The sequence below is a fragment of the Strongylocentrotus purpuratus genome, unplaced genomic scaffold (genome assembly GCF_000002235.5).
Source record: "Strongylocentrotus purpuratus isolate Spur 01 unplaced genomic scaffold, Spur_5.0 spur5_scaffold_18, whole genome shotgun sequence".
Taxonomy (NCBI): Eukaryota; Metazoa; Echinodermata; class Echinoidea; order Camarodonta; family Strongylocentrotidae; genus Strongylocentrotus; species Strongylocentrotus purpuratus.
This window is the reverse complement of record NW_022145603.1, coordinates 32,280,555-32,306,515: the sequence shown is the minus strand read 5'-3', so window position 1 is coordinate 32,306,515 and position 25,961 is coordinate 32,280,555. Positions and strand designations below refer to the sequence as shown.

Below are 25,961 nucleotides of genomic sequence, written 5' to 3'. Positions count from 1 at the left end.
ACCTAATTGAAGATGACAAGCAGTGCCCTCTACTCCTCTTTATTATTTTTTTCTCTTTTACCTTCTCCCCCGCTTGACGTTGTTTGACCAAAACATGGAAAATGCTTTAAACTTCTGACATTTTTGCCTTTGACATTTTTACCTTTGTCATGTTTATCTGTGACATGTTTAATATTGTGACATTTTTACATGTTACATGTTTACCTCTGGCATTTTACCTGTTATCGTTTTCAATATAATGGGCCGGGGTGCTTTCATATGATATATTCATCACAGCAAACCATAAAACGCTTTACTGAGCAACGTTGTATTAAAAATTGCATATGACAATCCATTTGAGACGGATTTTGGAGGGGAAAAAACCCTGCAAGCATGACATGATGAAAACTTTAAATTCCAATGAGAAAGTAGTTTTTATGCATTTCTATAAATAACGAGGGCATTAATAATTATGAATTGAGGTTTCTGCATCTTTCAGGAATGAAACGTTTCCAGAAGAGCAAGGCATGCAGTCAGGTGATTTAGCAAAGTAGGGATCGAGGGCCATATGTTTTGATGAAGGGGAAAGGTAAAGTCCAATAGACACATGTACGCACAAAGGCTACAGACCACTAGACTGTCATGCTCTTTTTTTTAAAAAAAATTAAAGAAAGAGACTGTTATATGTTGTTATATGTTTTAAAAAAAGGGTATTCTTGAGGCCGGGAAGATGCAAATTGTTAGATTATCTCGTAAGGCGCATTATGCACCACGTTCTCACTAAATATAACGCTCTACATAATGTGCTTTCATCTGAAATGTTGAAAAAATAATAGATCCGTTCATCCTAAACTCTTGATTCGAGGAATAAAAAGTATCCCTTACAAAGTATGATGTGGAAGAGTGAAGTAATACAAGTTAATGAAAAATATAAGCAATCATAATTTGCACACTTCTTTCCTTATAGCGATAAACTTAATTAAACATCATTGTGGTATACAACAGATTGCATGTTCTTTCGAGACAGCGCTAAGTGACCAAATCTTATGGCATCCTCGTAGTATTAATAAACAAAAATATATAAATGAATAAATAAATTCTAGTTGTTGTCAAATTGTATGACCTGCCAGAGGATTAGAGTTACATAAAATTATGAGTCAATATCAACACCTAGAGTTCTACGATACGTTCCCACGCATGAACCCAGACACTCAACCTTGAAACCGAACACCAAACATGTCTATTGTGTCAGCCTCGAGGAGAAAATAAAGGAATAATGGAAAAACCAAGCAAGCATGGCTACTTCAAAGGAATATTGAAAAAGGTGGTTATAAAAGGGGTTTTTTGCCAAGCGCAAGCATGTTATGGTAAATGGTAAAGGCGGATCCAGGATTTTCCAATCAGGGGGTGGGGGGAGGGGGCGCAAACGTAGGAGCATTTCCAGGTGGGGTCCAGGGGTAGAGCTCTCAGACGCTTTCGAGTTGTAGCGGTTTAAAACCTCCAATAGCCGTCTTGAGCAATCACGACACACACTCTCTTAAAAGGACAATGTTACACAAGAAAGGATTATCTTGGGAACTCTATCTCTATTCAATTTTTAGCAATTCACACCCTCAAAGACCGCCGTCTTGAGTGATAGAAAGTCGAGTTGCGAGTGAAGGCAAGCATCACTCGACTGTTCTCGGGAGACTGAAAACAGTATTTTCCGAAGAGCAATTACCCCAGGTATACTGGTTTAGTCATGCCCAGAATGCTGTTTTTCTGTAATATATGGAGAGGGAAAAATAATACAAACTATGACATTTTTAATCAACTCCACAAGAGGGCAACATGTTACTTTAATGACTTAATTGACATTGGAAACTCCTTGCGATGCTGTTATTAAACAATTAGCTAGGCCGATATTTGATATTCTCTTTTAGAAAATAGCTTGGTGTTGCAAAGTTGTTCATAAAATTGTTCCAACTATACTTCTAAACAGAATAGCACAAAGTTCAAAGTTTATTCACTGGATATAGATAATGGACATATACAATGTACATCATTCATACCCCAAAACAAAGCATAATTATGCAATGTATATTTCAGAGTAGGAAAATAATACAAGATAGAGAACAGGTCGTGTGAAGGCCAGCCCTAAAGATTGAAAATCTTAGTTGTGTCGGCACTAGCAAGAAGAAGGAAGAGCCAAAGGAGGAGAAGAAGAATGTCCTCTTGACTCTAGTCAAACAAAATACCACACCATGCTTTTATCAGAAATTTTTTCTATACTCTTAAGCTTCAAGATGGAACTATCTACCATAAAAATCCTAGACTTACACGCAAAATATCCTCCTTCAAAGTGCTTTTATATAGAGTCGCAAAATTCGTTATTTAATTCCTATCTGACTATATGTATAAGATAAGACCTAATTAAAGATGAGAAGCAATGCCCCCTACCCCTCTTCTTTATTCTTCTCTTTCTATTTTACCTTCCCCACCGCTTGAAGTTGCAATGACCAAAAAATGGAAAATGCTTTAAACTTCTGACATTTTTGCCTTTGACATTTTTACCTTTGTCATGTTTATCTGTGACATGTTTAATTGTGACATTTTTACATGTTACATGTTTACCTCTGGCATTTTACATGTTATCATTTTCAATATAATGGGTCGGGGTGCTTTCATATGATATATTCATCACGCAAACCATAAAACGCTATACTGATCAACGTTGTATTAAACATTGCATATGACAATCCATTTGAGACAGATTTTGGAGGGAAAAAACCCTGCAAGCATGACGTAAGTAAGATGAAAACTTTAAATTCCAATGAGAAAGTAGTTTTTATGCATTTCTATAAATAACGAGGGCATTAATAGTTATGAATTGAGGCTTCTGCATCTTTCAGGAATGAAACGTTTCCAGGGGGATGTTTCATCAACTAAAATCGATTTCGATTTTAGGCCCTTAAAATCGATCAAATCGATTTTAGATCGATTTTAGGGCTTTAGTGAAACACCCCCCAGAAGAGCGAGGCATGCAGTCAGGTGATTTAGCAAAGTAAGGAGGGCCATATATTTTGATGAAGGGGAAAGGTAAAGTCCAATAGGCACATGTACGCACAAAGGATACAGACCACTAGACTGTGACAGTCATGCTTTTTTTTTTTTAAAGAAAGAGACTGTTACATGTTGTTATATGTTAAAAAAGGGTATACTTGAGGCCGGAAAGGTGCAAATTGTTAGATTATCTCGGAAGGCGCATTATGCACCACGTTCTTACTAAATATTACGCTGTACATAATGTGCTTTCATCTGAAATGTTGAAAAAAGAATAGATCCGTTCATCTTAAAATCTTGATTCGAGGAATACAAAGTATCCCTTACAAAGTATGATGTGGAAGAGTGAAGTAATACAAGTTTATGAAAAATATAATCAATCATAATCTGCACACTTCTTTCCTTATAGCGATAAACTTAATTAAACATCATTGTGGTTAACAAAAGATTGCATGTTCTTGCGATACAGCGCTAAGTGAACAGATCTTATGGCGTCCTCGTAGTATTAATAAACAAAAATATATAAATGAATAAATAAATTCTAGTTGTTGTCAAATCGTATGACCTGCCAGAGTATTAGAGTTACATAAAATTATGAGTCAATATCAACACTTAGCGTTGTACGGTACGTTCCCACGCATGAACCCAGACCCTCAACCTTGAAACCGAACACCAAACATGTCTATTGTGTCAGGTTCGAGGAGCAAATAAAGGAATAATGGAAAAACCAAGCAAGCATGGCTACTTCAAAGGAATATTGAAATAAGTGGTTATAAAAGGGGTTTGTTTGCCAAGCGCAAGCATGTTATGGTAAATGGTAGAGGCGGATCCAGGATTTTCCAATGGGGGGGGGGGGTGGGGTGTGGGGGGGGGGAGGGGGAACGAAGCAAAAGCGAAGTATGCGCAAACGCCATTGCATTTCTGGGTGAGGTTCAGGGGCAGAGCCCCCAGACGATCTCGAGTTTTAGCCGTCCAAAATCTTGAGGGTAGCCGTCTTGAGCGATAGAAAATCTAGTTGCTAATGAAGTAAAACATAACTTAGGTGTTACATGTATAAGAACACTGAAAACAGACTGATATGAGACAAACTATGACATTTTTGATCAACTCCACAAGAGGGCGACATGTTACTTTAATGACTTAATTGGCATTGGAATCTCCGTGCGATGCTGTTTTTAAACATTTAGCTAGGCCGATATTTGATATTCTCTTTTATAAAATAGCTTTTTGTTGCAAAGTTGTTCATAGCATTGTTCCAACTATACTTTTAAACAGAATAGCACAAAGTTCAAAGTTTATTCACTCGATATAAATTAACATAAATAATGAACATAACAATGTACATCATTCATACCCCCAAAACCGATGTAATTCAAAACAAAGCATATGCAATGTATAAATCAAATTTATTTCATAGGAGGAAAATAAAACAAGATAGAGAACAGGTCGTGTGAAGACCAGCCCTAAAGATTGAACATTCTAGTTGTGCCGGCCCAAGTAAGAAGAAGGAAGAGCAAAAGCAGAAGAAGAAGAATGTCCTCTTGACTCTATAAATATAAATAATTCCCGTAGCTCAAACAAGATTACTATCAGACTAACAAAATATCACATCATCTTTTTATCAGAATTAATTATTTTAAATACTCTAAAGCTTCAAGATGGAACTATCTACCATAACAATCCTAGACTTAAAAGCAAATTATCCTCATTCAAATCGCTTCTATATAGAGTCGCAAAATTCGTCTTTTCATTCCTATCTGACTATATGTATGAGATTACACCTAATTGAAGATGATAAGCAATGCCCCCTACCCCTCTTGAATGTGTATTTGAATTGAATTTAAATTTATGAACAAAAACACATCACCACAATGACAGTACATATTTACATATATGCAACAAAATAATAATTGACGTTGCAATGAACAAAACTTTAAACTTCTGACATATTTGCCTCTGACATTTTTACCGTTTTCATGTTTACCTGTGACATGTAACATTTTTACTTCTAAATTTTTTAAATTTGGCATTTTTACCTGTCCCCTGTGAAACATTTCTGTTACTCCGATCACATTACTCCATACCAAGATGTTTCATTTTATCAAAGCTATATGTAAAAAAAAGAGTAAGGGCCATTTTTAGGTATAATTGCAAATAACATTGCAATTTTATTAGATTATGTTTTGCATGGGAAATAAAATCATTTGAATCTTGAATCTAATATTTAAAGTTAAAAATTCAGTTAGTAAGTAAATAACTACCGTTGGTGGAGGTGATTGGACAAACTATCACTTCCGAGGCGATCTGGAGGTGGCTAAATGGTATAAATCAAGATCGCCTCGGAAGTGATAGTTTGCCATCGCCTGAAACCAAAAGGTGATTATTTGCCTTATATTCCACATCGGAAACATTTCACTTCTTCCGTCATTTTAGAGCAACAAGTCATCAATTAACAGCTAGCAAAAGGTGTACGATACGTATACAGTTCGCGTATAAAGTTCGCGTACTAACACTAAACGCGCTTAAAAAAGAGAGCAATACGCAACGTATACAATTAGAGTGCGTTGTAACGAACTTTTTGCTTTTCCCAGCAATGATAGGCGAAATATCTTTCATCACGTGATTTACGTTTGACCAATCGTAGAGCAAGATTCTTAGTATGTGGAATATAATGTACGATATTGACCTATGGGCAATGGTCACCGGAGCATGAGTCATATGCATACGGTTAATTAGGGCATTCCTATCTTTGTAACTATTCCATTTGTATGAAAGTGAAACAAAATACGAAAAACAGAATGGCGAAAGTTAGAAATCGATCAGCTATAGATATAGGCCTCTTATAGAACGTATATTATGATAGGTCTTATTAAAGGAAAAATATCATCCCGAGTCATACATTTTGAGAGAGGAATAAATGAGAAAATTGTCTGGCGCTGCATTACAAAGACATTACCAATTCAGAAAATGTTAAGTTCAGATACGTATACTAATTACAACTTTCCATAAGTCAAATCATTGTTAGTTTCTGTCCGATTCTTTTTCCTACTTAATTGTCTGCTTCCCTGATATTTCTGCTTTCTATGAAAGTTCTATTCACGGACAATACGATAAGGACGCCCTCTTGCGCTTAAAATTATTTCAACGACGAAACTAAATATGTCAGATTGACATGAAAATTATAAACCTTGTGACCCCCACCGTGAGATCAAATTTGCTTCTCTTTGTAAATTGCCTGTATGTGGGATTCTACCGCTCCGCTGAAGTAATACCCGGTGTTATCAATTCAGGCACTACTTGATATTGATGGAAGAGATGAACAAAATCGAATGAAATAAAGTCAATTGTCTGGCTTGTGGTCTGAACTTTAACCTAGGGGAGCTTTTGTGGACGAATTGAAAAACATGAAAAGAAGAAATATTTTCATCGTTATGCATGAACACTAGAAAGACATCAGTGACGTATCGAGGGGCCGGGGTGCTATATAGTGATGTATTCATCACAGCATTCCATAGCACGCTTTACTGAGCACCATTGTATTGAACATGGCATGTACAAATCCATTTGAGCCAGACTTTGGGAAAAAAAGCCCTGCAAATGTTAAAATCATATGCAAGTAATACCTTAATGAAATGTAAACTATAAAACTCAATGAGTGATAGTTCTCATACTTTTCTTAATAATGGAATTCATTGTAATTAATAAAGATTTCCGCATTTTTCAAAAATGGAACTTTTTCAGAAGAGCAAGGCATTTTATCGGAATATAATTTTTCCTCTCGGATGGTCACATGCATACGGTTAATTAGGGCATTCCTATCTTTGTAACTAGTCCATTTGTATGAAAGCGAAACAAAATAAGAAAAACAGAATGGCGACAGTTACAATCAATCAGCTTAATAATAGGAGAGTTATGAATGTTTGAAATATGAGATCAGTGTAGCTATGCGATTCTCAAATTGGCAATGTTGTCAGTGGATTAACAATACTCCCGTTAGTCGTGTACACAAATATCATTAATTTCTTTTTTGTTCTAATTGTCGCCTCCCTTGGGTAACTACTTAAGATATAGGCCTCTTATAGATCGTAGATTATGATAGGTCTTCTTAAAGGAAAAATATCATCCCGAGTCATACATTTTGAGAGATGAATCTAAATCAGTAATTTTGTGTTTTGGAATAAATGAGAAAATTGTCTGGCACTGCAATACAAAAACTTATCAATTCAGAACATTTTAAGTTCAGATACGTATAATGATTACAACTTTCCAAAAGTCAAATGTTTTGTTAGTTTTTGTCTGATTTTATTCCAATTTTTACTTGTCTGCTTCCCTGATTTTTCTGCTTTCTATGAAAGTTCTTTACTATGAAGGTTGGATTTCTTTTCATGGACAAAATAGTAAGGACACCCTCTTGCGCTTAAAAATAATTTAATGACGACACTAAATATGTCAGATTGACATGAAAATTATAAACCTTGTGAACCCCACCGTGAGATCAAATTTGCTTTCTCTTTGTAAATTGCCTAAATGTGGGATTTTACCGCTCCGCTGAAGTAAAACCCGGTGTAAGCAATTCAGGCACTACTTGCTATTGATGGAAGAGAAAAAAGAATCGAATGAAATAAAGTCAATTGTCTGGCTTGTGGTCTGAACTTTGACCTAGGAGAGCTTTTGTGGACGAATTGAAAAGCTTGTAAAGAAAAACATTTTCATCGTTATGCATGAACACTAGAAAGACATCAGTGACGTATCGAGGGGCCGGGGTGCTTTCAAATGATATATTTATCACAGCCATTCATAACACGCTTCACTGAGCACCATTGTATTGAAAAAGGCATGTACAAATCCATTTGAGCCATATTTGTGGGGGAACAAACTGAAAATGTTCTGATCACATGCAAGCATGACTTGAATAAAACGAAAAATGATAATTTGTTTCCACACCATAATCAAACCTTGACTTCCATGAAATTATGTAAACAATTATGTAAACAATTATGTACGCTTCAGGATATCTCCTACGGAAATTGTCTCACTGCTTTCGTAAATACATGTAAGCACTCAGTCTCTCTCAATGTTTGCTCTCTAATTTTGTACGAGGCTCTAGTCTCCTTCGTACATCAACCACACAAGACCACCGGTGATTATAACAGAAAAGATGAGTCGATGGATTTCAGTTCCAATCATTAACTTTTTTTATTTTGGGAAGAAAGGCACCTGTCAGGAAATGGGATATACCAGCGTTATGTTGTTGTATTAAACTCATACCATTTTATAACACTCTATATCATTTATTTACAAGAGAATATATATATTTTTTTGAATTGATAATCTATTTTCGCAGCATATTTTGACTTCCATGAAATGAAATGTATAGCATTGGATACGAATAAGAATTCACACCTTAAAGACCTTGACCGGAGCGTAAACAACCATACATCCACAGACGGCTAATGAAACACAAAATACAAATACAAGAAAGAAAAAATTAAATACCCTTTCATTACTGAGAAAAATGAAAATTACAGTACAACTGCCGCCCCCTCCCAAATTCGCCTCGGTCAAGAGCCCCCGCGCCGCACGGACTTGGGTGACGTCATTTCGTGTAGACTCGAATTGTTTGCTATAATTCTTCGCCGCGCGATGTTCGAGATCTACATTGATTTTGCGTACCGTGAATCCTTTCTGCTTTTTATCGATTGAAGTTTGAGAAGTTTTGAGAAGTCTTTCTAAAGAGAATGGCTACCCCAGTCGTCAGGGCAGATGCACAAGATGATTTAGTTATGGAATTTGAGTGTGAGGAGGATGGCAGTTGCGGGGAAAGCGGTGAAAATGACAGTGTCAGTGGTAGTAGTGACAGTCCGGACAGTACTGGCAGCAGCAGTGATACCGACAGCGATGCAAGTGATGCAGACGCCGGAGAACACGGGCGTATCGTCGAGTGGGAGTATGAGCCTTTACCTCGTGGTGAACCTGGGCAAAATGTTGGCGATGCTGGAAGGGCCAACAACGCAAATCGGCTTCATGAAAATGTCGAGGATTGGTAATTAAGACTTAGACCTATAAGCTTATTGAATTTGTTGTGCATTCTAAATATTTATTCCCCCCCAAAATTGAAATCAAATACCGTAGATCTCTAGACTCGGTCATAAATGGCATGTCTAATTCTAAAGTTAACTTGTTAAAATGATTCTCTAGATCTATGTCTGCGCACCTAAAATTCGACCTCGATTTCATTACACAGTAAGATATTATTTTTAGAATCATCATTGTTATTCCGTTCTTCATATTCTAATGATTACTGAAACAAAAAAACTCGACAAATTATTCACAAGAACAATTTTTTTTAACGAATTTCAGACGGGCTCGTCATTTTGTGTAGCAAAACTGAAAAGTGCCCATGTCTGCGCACTCACTATTTTGCACGCAATTCAATCAAGCACAATGAAGTTTCATACCAGGGACAACCCCCTGTTCAGACTTTTCTTTTTTGACAATGATTGAAATTTTCAGGGTGGCAAATGAAACTTGCTAAAACTCATTTTTAATCTTCCCAATTATTTTCACAAATTTTGGTATCTAAATGAATTGTTGAGGTTAAGATTGAAAATTGGTGTCAGTTTGATGTTTTGTTCTATAAATATCGCGCATTTACGTGGGTGCGCAGACATAGGCACTGCCTTGGGCACTCTTACCATACTACGACTACGAGAACGATGTCATTTTTATATTTATCAGGAAGCTGTAATAAAATATTTATAAAATTATAGTAGGTGTATTGATTTTTGTTTGAATCTTTCTGTATTTCAAGGTGTACATGTGGAAGATGTCGTGTGCCTCCATCTTTCAATGAAGGTGATTGTGTCTGTTGTCAGGAAATTGCAGAGGTCAAGGCAGAGGCTGATCGACAGGGTTCAAGTTGTCTGGTGGATTCTGAGGAGTTTGAGCCGGCCATCCTAAATGCGACAACATTGTACATCGGATGGATGGAGTACACAGATAGGTGGCGCCGAGCAGCCAAAGCATTTGGGGACAGGAACAATGAGTAAGTTATGTTTCTCCTTTTCATCATTTTGGCAAGGGCAAAAAAATAAATGGATTGATTTTGAAAGTTTATTGGGTGAAACTTTTCAAAACGAATTGAGTCACCGCAAGATGAATTACTAGTTTTGACCAAAATTCTTGCCTGGTGACCACTGGTGTACTAGCTGCCTTATCTGCAGGTGCTTCGGGGCACTTTTTCAGGAAATGTATACAAATAGGCAAGAATGACCACCGATTTGTGAGTTTTAGCATGTTACCCCCCCCCCCCCCCCCCAATAATCTGTAGTTATGAAACACAAACTTTATATGCGATTTTGAATGTTGCCCCCCACCGCCCGACAAACAATGACTAACCCTTGGTCATTTTAGTTTTTTTTAATCATTTTTATTTTCCTGAATTAATTAATAAAGAATTAATATTTTGACATCAAATCATCTATCCTAAGAAAAATAATGAATTTTTTTTATTGCTTTTTATTTTACAGAAAATACAGGTATGTGGCCTACAGGAAAGTCGTGAGATGGTGTTGGGGCTGGCTCGGGAAGGACATCAGGGTGCAACTGCCAGCATGTGTCCATGCCTCAATAATGGAAGCGTATCCTGATGGACGTGGTCAGTACAAAGGGACCATCCTGCGTCGGTTGAGATGAGGATGTAACATCAACTATTGTCTTGCGAACTTTGAATGACTGTCATCTTCTATGTGATTGTCAGCCATCTTCTGTACGTTATTTGTGATCATCGGCTTTCATCTTCATATTCATCACAAATACTATTGTTTGAACTTCTCATGATGGTATGGTTGCTATGAACTTTGATCTCGACATTTGATTCTAATTTCCAAGAGCTGATATTCGAACTTTTGCAAAACTGTGATCAAGCAACGATTTCTTATGAGGAAGAATGTTGAAATCTATATAAACAAGCAACAACAAAAAAAAACAAAAAAAAACACAACATGCCTTGTACCTTCTCTTTTGTTATACACCCTGCAATGTAATTTGTTTTAATAATTTGAGCATTTCATATACAGTCAACCTGCCGAGTCAGAAAAGGGGAGAGAAAGAGAAAATGAAATTGAAAGAGAAAACGAAATTGAGAGAAAGAGAAATAACAGCATGGACACAACAAAGATAGACAGAGGAATAATGAGAGTAAGAGAAGGGAATTGCGGTTGACGAAATTTCAAATGTGTGATAAATGGTAAGCATCGTAATAAATCCAGGAAATCCTTTATTTTGCATCAAATCTATCCTCCCAAAAAGGATAAACCTTAACCCTATCTCCCACTCTGTCCCTCTTCCTCTCTCTTTCTCCTCTTCCACCCTCCACATTCCCATCTCTCTATCCCACTTCCTCTCTCTGTTTCCTCTTCCATATTTCCATCTCTCACTCTGTCCCTCCTCTCTTTCTCCTCCTCCACATTCCCATCTCTCACTCTGTCCCTCCTTCTCCTCTTCCACCCTCCACATTCCTATCTCTCACTCTGTCCCTCCTTCTCCTCTTCCACCCTCCACATTCCCATCTCTCACTCTGTCCCTCCTTCTCCTCTTCCTCCACATTCCCATCTCTCCCTCTGCCTCTCTTTTCCTCCTCCACCCTCCACATTCCCATCTCTCACTCTTTCACAATCTCTCTTTCTCCTCTTCCATCCATCACATTCACATCTCTCACTCTATCCCTATTGGTATCTATCTTTATCCCTCTTCTTCCTTCACATTCTCTATCTCACTCTCATTTTCACAGCAATTTCCATCTTTAAATTATGAAGCTTCCTACAAGACACCTATAATAGAAATAAACAAACCTTTGCTCAAAATATTCTCAGAACATCCCATTGACGGTTTTTCCCTCCAATCATTTTCTTCTCTGTTTGTGCAATATATTTCAAAATGATGCACCATTGGAACAAAAACTTTGATGCAACATGTACATTACATTCATCCTTATTTTATGTAAAGTTTACAGGATAGATGACTATTTTTATTATATCTGCAAGGATGATTATTTTTCAATCTTTTATAACCAGGTTTTAGGACAAACAGGAAACCGCTGTTAGGAAAAAAAGTATGGATGCGATGAAGTATCATCACAATGTTTCCTCTTCTGTGATAATATGGCATGATCTTTAAAACTACTAACTTTGAAAATGAATAACACAATTCACCTCGGCAGAAAAGGGAAAAAATCAAAAACAAAAAATAAAGTCATATCTGGTGCAATACATCAAATGGTTCTTGAATAAGAACAGTTTAGATGAGAAAAAAAAATGCATTTTTTAATTTTTTATTTTTTGCAAATAAGAAGCAAAAAGCATTGGCCAAGATGAAGGACTGTGAGAAAAATCAGATTATATTTGGTGCCAAATTCATGATCAACAGTGATTTACTTAGTGTTTATGAAAATCTAGTGCATATGCTTCAGAAATTGTTTTTAATTGAACTAAAAATGTAAGTTTTACAAATTTAATAAGTATTTTACCTATTAAAACCAATGACTATTGATGTGTACCATGGACTTTGGCTTGTGTAAGTATGTACAAGCTTACAGACAAGTTTCTAGTGCTTTACACTCACATAGAATCGGAATCCACTACTCACTTGCATAGAGTACTTCCATGTTACTCTCCAAAATTATACTGGCATAAACATAATTTAGGGTCTATGAAAAACATGTCTTGTACTGAAATAAAACAATCAGTGGTTAATGTTCAGGTAGCTGACACATTCATCATAGTTTCTATCACCAAAAGAACTAGTTTCTATCGCCAAAGCGATGATGTTGTTCAAAAGCTTGCACGGCTTCTCCATTGTCGGGGTGATGATGAGAGGCACTCCGTGCTGGTTGAGGCTGTAGCTCCTCCATGTTGTCTCTGAGCTGCTCCCTGTTTTCCACCAGTTCTACGACAACTCTCATCAGGGCTTTCACATAACCTACAAGATAAAATCCAAAACTATACCTTGAAAATTCATCTATACGGTGTTAAAAAAATACATTTTGATAAGAGGAAAAAAGGAAAAGAGAAAAATAAGAACATAAGAAGAGAAAACTCTTTTTCTCACAAATATTGAATTACCTAATTTTACACACTATTTGTAGGTGGATGACCAATCAAATACCAATGGCATGCACATGTTCTTTGCTGAATAGGTAGTTCACTGACTTGGGGACTGACATATATGCCTGTTTCTGCTTGCTATTCAATATTACACATTTGCAGAAAGTAACCCAATACATGTTTATAATTATCAATTTAATCAACAGATTAAATTAAGGGCATATAGGCCACAAGAATCTACTAATTTGAATTCTATTGATCATGAAGTAATAAAAGATTTCTATATATAATTGAGCTCTTTTGTTGAATATTGATATCATTCACTAGACATGTGGCTACTTACCACATGTGCCAGCTGTCAGCACTCTCTCCACTGTGTGGCCTCCTTCCTTCGAGCGTGGATACTTCAACCTGTACACTGGGTTCCCTTCGGCATCAACAGCCTGGGCTCTATCACAATTTTCGTTCCAATGTAGGACAGCCAAATATAATCTGAAAAGAGTGAAGTTAAAAATAAAGGTCACATGAATAACATACTTGTGACAGTTGATTTTATCTTTTTGGTAATGTAATGTCTATCATCATAAACTCGTTACCTACTCTCCAATAAGTGAAGGCAAGAGTTAGTGTAAAAAGCATGTGTTACAAATAATAAATAAAAAAAAATAAAAAAAACCAACAAAATATGAAATAGAAAGAACCTGGCTATAACAAAAAGAAAATAATAACTTTAAAACATAAAACCAATAAAATCAAATTCAAAAGAAGAAGAAGAAGAAACAACACTGCCCTCTGTGACGTTCTTGTTAAATTTATATTAGGGGAGCATAATGTTGATGAATTAATTGCCTAATTTACCTGCACTTCATCCCTTGATATGAGTATACAAGCAACTTGGGGCAAAAGTGAAGGAGGATGTTGTGGAATGATTCAACCTTGCTGGTTTGGGCATGTGGGGACATCATCCCAATGTCGTTCATCAGTCTGGTCCTCAGCCATACCTCTCGAAGCTTGTCATACACCCTTGTACCTGTAATAAGATTGGGAATATAATATATGCGGTAAAGGTGAAGGAGAGTTCATTTAAATAGTTAGCAATCATGATCTCGGCATTTCCAAGCATCTCATCCCTTCGCCAAAACTATTTTTTCATTCCACAATGAATATTAATCATTTAGAAAATTGCAACAAAAAAAATATGAATGTCATGATCAAAATTGAACTAAATTAAACTTGAATGTACATTATTAAAATAAATGTAAATATTTTGCTCGCATTTTGACAAACATCTTCAAAGTATTATTACACCGTATGCATATAAATAAGGATTTTACCCACATCCAAACAAAAAGAACAACTTGAGGCTAGTTTCATAGAAAAAAAAAAAGCAAAGTTAATCTGTAGTCGGATAAAAAAAAAAGAAGCAAAGTCAACAACAAATGACCGATGATTTTGTTTTAATAATCATCCCTGGCAACAACACTAGATCTAGACTCTAGACCATTTTGATTTGAATAAAAACAGTGTTTTCATCACGAGAAAGTATCAAGAAGAGGCACCCATGTGATTTCTGACATCAATTCAAAATAATTTAGTTCCTGGCTTCACTGTACTGCAGTGCACTGCCACTGGGCGGCACGAGTCCAAGGCCTAGATTCTACCAACTACCTAGTTTTCTTTTTCTTCTTTTTTAGGCCCAATTCTTCTTCAAAATCTCCATTTCATCTTCTTCTTATTTTTCATTGTTTACAGACTATATTCTAGACAATAAAACAATGTAGATCTAAATAATTCTTTGATTTAATGCTGGTAAACCATGCAAAAGGAAAGGCTATCTGTGCGATAAAAGCGAGCGAAACTTAGTTTTGTTCGAGAAATATTCCACGACCACCAGCATGACACGGCGCGGCAAGTCAGGCCGGGCCGGCCGCGGGCCGAGTGCTCTCGCGAGGCTCAGCGATAGATTGCTGAAAGTTGTGCAATCGCAGACCGAGGCAGGCAGCCAGCAGCGCGGGCAAATGATTCGTTTCAATCTAATTTAGTGGAAATTTGGGGTTGATATTCCATATTACGTAGCGTGAAATTAATACAGATATAAAATGTCAACATTCTAATCGTAAAATGTCCAAATACAGCTTCGACATTGATATTTACAACAACAAAAAAAGAGAGAAGAAAACTTCACATACCGACCACCATGCGAAGAACCAGCTCCAATACCGAGTGGCCAAATAACCTACACGTTATGACGTCATCAGAAACGGGTAGAAACGGCCACCGGCTAGCGCAGCCGAAACTAAATCTCCGGGGTGCCCCTCTCAAATCCGTGAATCCTGGGGTTCGGATGCTAAATACTTCTTTCAGAGGCCGTGGAATCTCGAGAAGTTTGCATTTTCATATTCAGTAAATATTCACGAGTCCGTAGGTATATAATTTGTCTATATAATGCTCTGCTCCGGTCAAGGTCTTTAAATTCCCTAAGTATAGAAAGCAACGCTCAAAATACACGGGGGCGGTGGGCGATTCGCCCCCGTGAGCTCCACAATCGCCCCCGTCAGATGGTTCACGGGGGCGATTGCAAAATTAAAAATCGCCCCCGTGGAATTATAAAATAAAGATTATCTTTTCTGATATAACTTTAACATAATATTGGGTATCAATTTTCAAACCTTTAACCAATGAAATGGAACTTAGATGGCGCTTTCTCTCCCATTTCTATGAGTATTACCGATACAAAGAACGGAAGCTCGCAGTGCAGCTAAAAGACCAGCAAATAATGTAACTCGAGCAGTAAATCAATATTGAGAAGGAAATCACCAATGCAGGGGCGGATCTAGGCGGTTTAGGGGGTTTAACCCCCCTCCCCCTTGGGCTGCCAAGTGAAAATGTGATGTGCATAGAAAAATGCTATCATGTGTCAAGACCTACAAAGTATTAGTAGATGTCAGTAGATGCCAGGAAAACATCACTAACGGGGGTTCAAAATAGCACCAAAAATACGCCTCGCCGCTTCGCGGCTCGTGGACAATGCTCCGCATGTAAGTAGATGCCAGGAAAACATTACTTACGAGGGTGAGCACCAAAAAATCGCCTCGCCGCTACGCGGCTCGTGGACGATGCTCCACATCGTATTTGGGTTACCCCCCACCCTTAGCAAAAAGCTAGATCCGCCCCTGTGTTTTGGAAGGATATGGTTAAGACTAACAGTAAAGAAAGAATGTAAATAAGGTTGCTCCGAATAATGAGGAGGAGAACATTATGTGCAGAACGGAAAGAAATGGAGAGAATGTCATCACGGGATAAAGGTCAATATTTCTAAGAGGGAAAATGCCGACTTAAATAAATGATAATGATAAAATATCAAGGAATTTAAGAGTTTCATGGGTACAGATTCAATAGAAATTTGTATTAAAATAAGAGCCCCCGTCAGCACTAAAAGAGCCCCCGTGAGAAGGCTCACGGGGGCTCTTTTTTTTTTTGGAAGAGCCCCCGTGGACAAAAAATTAATTTGAGCCTTGATAGAAAGAGAACTAACCCACAATCGAATAGCACCAGACTGATAAGTATAAATATATAGATACTTGTTTCAATCGTATTTAAAGAAAACCAAAACCTTCATAATAAGTTACTTTTATTGTAAAGTTTAAGATATTTGAATGAAATCAGTGAAAATTTGAACAAAATCGGGCAAGGAATAAGGAAGGTAATGTGTGTGTGTGTGTGTGTATTTGGTTTTTACAGACGTGTATCAATCAGATATGATTATTTACGTCTGGGGACCGACCTTTAACGTCACCATCCGAAAGACGTGACTCAGTTTCGAACCTGCGTCCTCGGCTGAATCAGTTTGTAACTTCCACTGTTAGCTGGATTACAGGCGCACGCCACAACGCCTAGTAATGCTGATTGAAATGACTAGTCACTAGAGGGCGATATTCAATTTGATGACATCATTTTGTGGACAACTCTCCATGCCTTTTGTACATCAAATTTCACAATTCTTTCGTTTTCTTCGTATTTATTTATGTTCTTGATCCGACTTCATAACATGTGAAGTAGAATATCATTTTGCACTCTATACCTTGCTCTCAAGAGAGTAGATTATCTCAATGACAAGAAAGAAGGAAAAACATGACATTTGATGTACAAAAGGCATGGAGAGTTGTCCACAAATGATGTCATCAATTTGAATTTCGCTCTCTAGTGACTAGTCATTTCAAAAAGCTTCATAAACTTCCTTATTCCTTGCCAAAGTTACTGTCATTATTATTATATGAGTTCATTCAATTGGAATGAAGACCATTCATATAAATCTCGGGTTCAGCATTTATTTCATTAAAAACTTGGGCAGAGTCAAAAGAGACATGCTACTGTTCAGCTGTCCATGTGATTGTATTGATCAAGGTGTCAAAATAAAGAAAAGATGACAGACTGCAACTTGTGCATAACCGACTCAATCTATAATTACGTTGTGATTGCATCAATATTTAATACGATAGCAACTACTTAAGAAAATATTAACCCAAGGCAATTTTAATAGCCTCGAGCGTCACCTATTGAAATGTACGAACATGACGATGACGTATTAAGTAAGCTGAACATGATTTCCATGTGACATACAATAGGGTAATGGAGTTGCCTTTGACTTGAATGTTCTAAAATAGTTGCGGTCGTATTATTTATAGGATTGAATCTAGGTTTCCTTGTTTTGACTCACGCTGTACTTATGTGATTAGTTATACATAGACAAAATTACATAATGACATTTTCATATGGAATAAACACAACTCCAGTTTATCATAACGTTAATTTGTACAAAAAATATATGCCAACATGAAAATAAACTATATACAATGTAATAACTGAAGTGAAAGCGTAACAAAAAGAGGAAATAATATTTAAAACTGAAATAATAACCGTTAGAACCAAATGATAATGTCACTGAAACTAACATCCTTATCTCCTTTCTATACCATTTTAGAATAGTCTACATTGACTATGTATAATTCAGTCACAAGATAAGACAATTGTAATACTATGTGAATAAGGCACTGTTAGTATTGGTCATTTGCTTTCACAGTCAAATAAATGTTGATATCCAAATATGTCTACATGTAAAGGTTGTTAGGTAGGCCCCTATTAAAAAGATAAAGATAAGACATTTACAATACCAAGTTGGAGTCGTATTTTCTAATAGAATTGAATCTGTGTTTCCATGTTGTGACTTACGCTGTAAATATGTCAATTCATTTGTTAGGTACTTATGCATGGAAATTTGTAGCACCTCTAAATATACATATACGTATATTTATATATATATATATATATATATATATATTCAATTAAAAGTTTATTCTACGCTCTTCATGAAAACATTTAAAAAATACAAATACAGAATGGAATGGTAAAACACAAGATAGTGATAACAAATAACAATGCCAATTTATGAAAGCACTTGTTATAGGCAGAAAGGAGGGATTCCTTATATGAAAGGCTATCCCTATAGAAAAATGACGTAATGAAATTATGAATTATGCTGAATACGGAATAAATTAATCACCGGTTTGTCTAGAAATTAGTCTGTAAAAATACAGGCCTATAGAAGTTATTTACATTGTAAATACCTGAAATGAAAACGTAGCGAAAAAAGAGGAAATAATCTTTAAAACTAAAATAATAACCTTTAAAACTAAGTAATATAATAGTGTGACATTAAAAAATTATTTCAACATCATTTAAGAATAGTCTACATGGTGTATGTACAATTCTGTCACAATATAAGACATTTCTAATAATATGTGGATATGGGACTGTTAGTATTGGTCATTTGCTTTCACAGTCAAATAAATGTTGATTTCCAAATATGTCTACATGTAAAGGTTGTTAGGAAGGTCCCTATTAAAAACCTACCACAGTGCTCACTAGGTTTTTTTTGTTTATACATTGTAGATAATCAAAATAGAAGCATACTTAGAACACTCTTTTAAAACTTGAGTTTACATTCTGATTAAATGTTATCACACCCTCTCAAATCAGTATGGTCTATGTACAATGCCGTCACAAGAAATTACATTACAAATATTTGTTTAACGATACTAAACTTACAGGTTAAGAAGTTATAATACTAATAATGAAAACGTTACTTATAAAGCGCTTACCACCGAAGTCTCTAAGCGCTACAACAAACAAAATAGACTAAATAAACAATAACATATTAAACAAAACAAAAGTGCAAATAAACCTACAAATTACAATACATATACATCAAAGTGAACAGAGTTAATTAATCAGTGAAAGCGATTTAAAATAAATATGTCTTAAGACTAGTTTTGAACATTTTGACAGTTTTTGATATTTAAAGGTAGTCTGTTCCAAAGTTCAGCAGAAGCTTTGCAAAAAGAGCGATTACCATTGAAAAGAGTTGACACAAAAGTAGACATAAGGTTTAATTGTGAAGATGACCGTAAATTGCGCGAGGGTTTGTATTCCTGGATTAGTTCATGCAGATAAATCGGTGCCAATTCATGAATGCATTTATAAGTTAAACTTAAGATTTTGTACATAATGCGGTACGTCACCGGCAACCAATGCAATTTGCGATGTACTGGAGTGATGTTGTTCACAAGAACGTGTGCATGTTACAAGCCTGGCAGCAGAGTTTTGGATTCTCTGGAGTTTTGCAATGTGCGAGTCCAGAAGGCCATAAAGAAGGCTATTGCATTGATCAAGACGGCATGTAATAAATGCGTGTATAAGCGTTTCGGTAGATTTTTGATCAAGAACATTTCTAATACAACCTATTTTGTACCAGGCATATGAAGCTGAGCGACAAATATTTTTTTATTTTTTATGTAATCATCCATCCTAAGATCATTTTCAAAGATGACACCAAGGTTACGTGCACTTTTAACAGGTTGTATCGGAACATTAGCAATTTCGACAGATGCAAAATGGGAGGACTTTCTGAATCGAGATGCTACATGTATAACGTCAGTGTAATCCTCATTTAATAAAATTTAAAGAGTAGACAACGATTTAAAATGGTTTATTGACAGGCTGACAAAATGTAGGTCAAGAGGTTGTTTACATTTTTGAGGGAAATTCACGCGCTAGGAAATGTAATACTTTGTATTACATTGGAAGGAAATGTACAAGCGTATGTACGCTTATCAAACAAGCGCGGAAAATACCGCCAGCAAATTAAAAATAGCACGAAGGGGCTTTCATTCTAGTTATGGCTTTCATTTTAAATGGACAAGAAGAAAAATTTACGGAGTCTAAAACATTATTAGAGGATTTGGATTAATACTAAAGTTAGCACTGCACTGCAATAATTAGTTGGATATATAACGCTGAATTATTTCTTCTCGTGAGCGACCAGCGGGATTATACTCGGGTTTTGGGCTGGCCTTTGTCGTTGGGCCTGATTAGAAAGGAGAGTCCATATCATTATTTTGGCCTGGTCGCACATCACACAGTGGCATCACGGCATAGGCGGGATCGAATGCTGCGTTTCACGGACGTGGCAGTCACCGGCAGTGCACCACATCGCCGGGTGAGTCTCTCTTTAAGGGAATCGAAAACTGATCCGAGGGAAAACGGTTGCACCATTTCAATACTGTACACGAAATTGAGGCGGGTAGTTGTCCCGTAAAGGCGGTCCTTAGATATTTGAAAATGCGCCCGGGAAGTGGGGAGGCTTTCTTTTGCTCATAGGGTTCACTTCCTCTCACCAGGCATGAGTTCAGTGCCATGATAAAGAGATGCATGTCATACAGAGATATGTTGGCGGCGAAGTTTTCCTCCCATTCTGTTCGTATAGGTGCGGCTACAACCGCTGCTAGGGCGGGCTGCTCGGACGCCCAAATACAACACATGGGTCGATGGGCTTCCTCCGCGCATCGCGGATATATTGATATGGTTGTTTAAATATGAGCAATGTTGCAAAGTACCGTTGGGGTTGATTTGATTTGATTTGATTTGATTCGCCAGGTAATACGTACAAAATATAACAGAGTGAATGATGAGGTTAACGTGTCCGGGGCCAATAATGTAAGGGTGAGGCCGCATACACAGGAATGAATATATGTACAACACACAGAGGAATAAGTCCCTCGCCTCGAGAGGTTAAATAAGCTAATAATAATAATAGCAATAATAATAATAATGGTGCTACAACATGAAAATGAAAACGAAGTCAAGCAGACAACAAACATACATGCAGAACAAGAGCAAGAAAACACAATGGGATTTCAAGTTCACATTAACGCATGTTCTTTGGAATACAAAATGCTGCCCAGGCCTCTTTTCTCATTTTGTCCACAGAACAACTATGGATAGTAGGCGACTCTATCGTTTTCTGGGCCCATCGCAGGGCGGAGCGGACTGGCTGCGCCGATATGGATTTGGGGACGGTCATCCATTGGGCTGGAAAGCGGGGCCTTCGCTTGGACCAAACAAACGCATGGCTAGAGTCGATTACCAGTGGCCTGACGAAGCCGACCGTTTTAGTGTTACACGTGGGCACGAATGACATAGAGGGATGTTCGAAGAGGGCGATGGCGAATGCGGTGAACAGATTAATCACATCGAACACTGAGACGACAATAATATGGTCTGACATCCTAGAACGGGTAGAATATAAATGCTGTAGTCCGGAAGAGCAGGAAAAATTAGACGATAGAAGGAGGTCCACGAACCGATACGCTCGCGCCTTGGCCGGTAGGAATGGGGGACAGGCCATTCCACACCCCGACAGAAGGCATAACCCAATAAACAAAACACGAAAAAGTAACCTCTTTTTGAAGTGTATTTTAAGTGATTTTAAAGTATGGTGCCTTTTGAACTAGATTTAAACGTTACCGACACGTGACTTCATTTAAACAAAAAAGGTACTCCTGTTCACGTTTTCATCTAACCTAAAAACCACCAATTTATCACGCGACTGGAGTAAAGTGATTCCACTTACCTCTGTAAATCAAGTGTTTATGACCAAATAACCACTTGACCAAGCAACGAGTTTTTTGTCCGTTAACCGATGGTGGTGATAAATAAGTAATTATTTGATCTTGTAAGCACCTTTATCGATGGTTTCACAGGTTATCCAAGGTTGATGGTAATAATCACGTTACTTACACCGGCTAATCGTCTTATTGTTCTGTCCGTGATCCTGTGGTTATATTAAATGAGTAATTCTAAGGTGTCTTACACACCTCTTTAAATGGTTTCAAAGTTACCATAACTTTCTTGGTTATGATCACGTAGCTAAAACTGATTACTAATCTAAGCTGTGAATCCGTGATATTTAGGTGTGAAAAATTAGTAATTATTAGGTGTCTTAAAACACCTATTTAAATGGTAGTCAAAGTTGCCAGCAGTTCCGCGGTGATGATCTCGTGACTCAAACGGATTATTAATCTAAGCTGGGCATACGTGCCTTTTAGGTGTGCAAAATTAGTAATTATTAGGTGTGTTAAAACACCTTTTTAAATGGTTTCAAAGTTACAATAACTTTCTTGGTGATGATCACGTAGCTAAAACTGATTACTAATCTAAGCTGTGAACCGTGATATTTAGGTGTGAAAAATAAGTAATTATTAGGTGTCTTAAAACACCTATGTAAATGGTTTCAAAGTTACCATAACTTTCTTGGTGATAATCACGTAGCTAAATCTGATTACTAATCTAAGCTGTAATCCGTGATATTTAGGTGTGAAAAATATGTAGTTATTAGGTGTCTTAAAACACCTATTTGAATGGTATTCAAAGTTGCCAGCAGTTCCGCGGTGATGATCTCGTGACTCAAACGGATTATTAATCTCAGCTGAGCATCGGTGATTTTTAGGTGTGAACAATTAGTCATTATTAGGTGTCTTAAAACACCTATTTAAATGGTAGTCAAAGATGCCAGCAGTCCCGCGGTGATGATCTCGTGACTCAAACGGATTATTAATATAAGCTGGGTATTCCGTGATTTCTAGGTGGAAAAATGAGTTATATTTGGGTGCCTTGATGGTTTCACAGTTACCATTTAAGTTCCGTGGTGATAATCCCGTGACTGTTGGCATATTTCTATTTTCACCAGTTGATAACAGACTGTCAGCACATTTTCATTGCGCCAGTTGATAACTGGTTTGTGTGCATATTTCCGGTTGCACCCGTTGATGACTGACTGTTGGCATATTTCCAGTTGACACCAATTAATTTGCATATTGAATATGGGGTGCGTGCAGATCTATGTTTTTTTTAAACAATTTATCTGAATTTACAGCATATTTTTTAATTACTGATGATTTAGTTATATGCAATTCATTTCGAAAATACTACGAATATAAATTACCAGTTATTAGGACATTTGGCTTCTTCGTATAAATTACATTTAATTAAATCATAATCATATGGTTCTAATGGCTCAGCTAGACAAGTTGAATTCTAACTGGCCTGGATCAACTGGATCATTATTTAGCCCATTTCAATTTCAGGTGTTACCATTTGGCATACACTGGTTCATCAACTGGACCAGTTGCAACTAGCTTTCTCTTCTTGGATTTTTGCACCCACCTCACCCCACCCCCTCTAATTCCAAACTGCTTCCGGCGCGCCTGGACGTAATTATGGAAGATCCAAAACACGATGTTTAGAAACGGGATGAGAAGGTCATTATTTTGGTTCATTTATTGTGTAACATTTGCGTAATTATTGAGTAGAACGCGGGTTACAGTAACATATTTCCTCTTCGACGTAAATTTCACGTGAATGAAGTACATGATTCATCTCAAGTCAGCCTCGTAATATTCACGTGAATTTCATGCAGATATATTGACTTAAACTATCACTAACGCTTCACGTGTTTCTGTGACGCGATAATTTCGTTTATGAAGATGTAATTTCATAACCAAACAAACACGGGAGTATTAAGTTTACAAACCATGGTCTCCAAGGTAGGGATAATCACGTTATTATAATGGTGATATTGCAGTGACAATTGCGTGATTTAGTGTACGTGTGTTTTTAGTGACCTAGTGCAATAAACGTATTAACACATTTACGTAAATGTCCGGTGTTTGAAGAACGTAACTCCTTAAGTCCATACCTTGATATTGACGTTATTTTCACGTGATTTTGTTTATTGGGAAGGATAGGGCTTTATATAGGCCGGACGGATTGCATCTCTCCAATGAGGGTTTGGACAGGTTTATCACTGACCTGAAGGAGGGCCTGTCCTATCTCGGTTCATCCCAGTAGTTAAACAATGATAATGTCACAAAACACGTTGTTTGTTCTTATATTTCAATGTTCCTATAGTTCAGTGTTCTTATATTTCAGCGTTCTTATATTTCAATGTTTAAGTCTGTTCGGGTAGCAAAGTAAATACCGCAAAAAAGTTTGAGTCCGGCACCGCAAGATCATGTTTTTGTTGTTGGGATAAGAGTGCCTTATTTTCGGAGTAACAAAGTTGTGGAGAGTAAATAATGGTTATATGGGGCAGGTTTAGGTGGACATTGGTAAATGACCAGTTTTGCGAATGCTTCATTTCGAAAAGGGCATTAACGGTTTAGTCACTTCTTTGAGGGTAATGAATTAGGCAGAATGATGTGCCGGTGTTGTAGAGATAAGTTTATTACGATACTCTGTAGTCTGTTAGAGGGTTATAAATTAGCTAAGGGCGAAAAAGTACATGCCTGTACATGTACATTGGTTAATTTGGCCAATTGAAATGTTAATTCCACCAAAGTGTAAATAGTTAAGCATAGATATTCCCTTAGTGCACAGAAATCGTTAGTGATGACAACGTTGTGATTTGGCGGCCGATCATATATAAATATATTCTCGTTTGGCGGTAATTTGTCAAATTATGCCTCCAAATCACTAATCACATGGTACTGATAAGTTTATTGATCAATAATTGTCATCCGATAATTTTCGACCCCACTCAATTTTTACATGCGAGGGGGTTGCCAATGTATATTCAGTCGAATTTGTTCGCATGTCAATTCTTAGTTTTCCGGCCCCCATTCGATTTGAATGCGGGGGGACCTAGTTGTACCTACACATTTTCAAACTCAGGGTGTCACGCTTTAATCTTAGGCATCATCCGATCTTACAGGCGGAGAGGCTGGTATATATATACATCTATATTCTATAACTTTAGGCATCACTCGATTTTATAGGCGGGGGGCTGATATAATGACTTAATGTATATAAGTTTAGCCTAGGCATCACTCGATTTCATAGGCGGGGGGCCTAGCATAACTTTAGGCATCACTCGATTTTATAGGCGGGGGGCTGATATAATGACTTAATGTATATAAGTTTAGCCTAGGCATCACTCGATTTCATAGGCGGGGGGCCTAGCATTGCATTTGTAAGCATTTTTTATGATTCAATATATCTGTGTTATTTTGTTATGACACCCAGAAAATCATAATGTGAAAAAACGCGTCCATCTCAAAATGTTAATAAAACCACGACATAAACGCAAATTTGGTTGTTTGTTATTTTTGTTAGCGGTGAATAACTTCAAATCATTAGCAGTGGACCAAGCTTTGATATCATTTATACATCTTTCAAGTTTGGTAATAAAAGAATGGTCAGAATCACGTTAAAAACAACATAAACTTGGGTGTCATCCGCATATATCATTCGTCCTAAACCATGTTTATAATTTTGGTAATGACTCGTAAAAGCTCATCTAAACATTTCTTAAGCAGCCATGTCGGCATTTGATCGAGACTACATTAAGTTGATGGAGATTTCATTATTATAACTCTGTCAGTATCTTCTGATACTGGTGAAAATTCAGGAAATCAAGAATTGCATGAATCAAGCATGGATATG

The 25,961-nt window shown here is 36.9% G+C and overlaps 1 protein-coding gene across 1 annotated transcript; it reads left to right on the top strand.

Annotated features, from left to right (window-relative positions):
* The first annotated feature begins 8,443 nt into the window (after positions 1-8,443).
* LOC115925573 lies at positions 8,444-11,017 on the top strand. The gene is made up of 3 exons (XM_030989718.1): positions 8,444-9,064; positions 9,833-10,066; positions 10,551-11,017. Exons 1-3 carry the CDS (start codon positions 8,760-8,762, stop codon positions 10,714-10,716), a joined length of 705 nt encoding a protein of 234 aa, XP_030845578.1. The 5' UTR covers positions 8,444-8,759; the 3' UTR covers positions 10,717-11,017.
* The last annotated feature ends 14,944 nt before the right edge of the window (positions 11,018-25,961 follow it).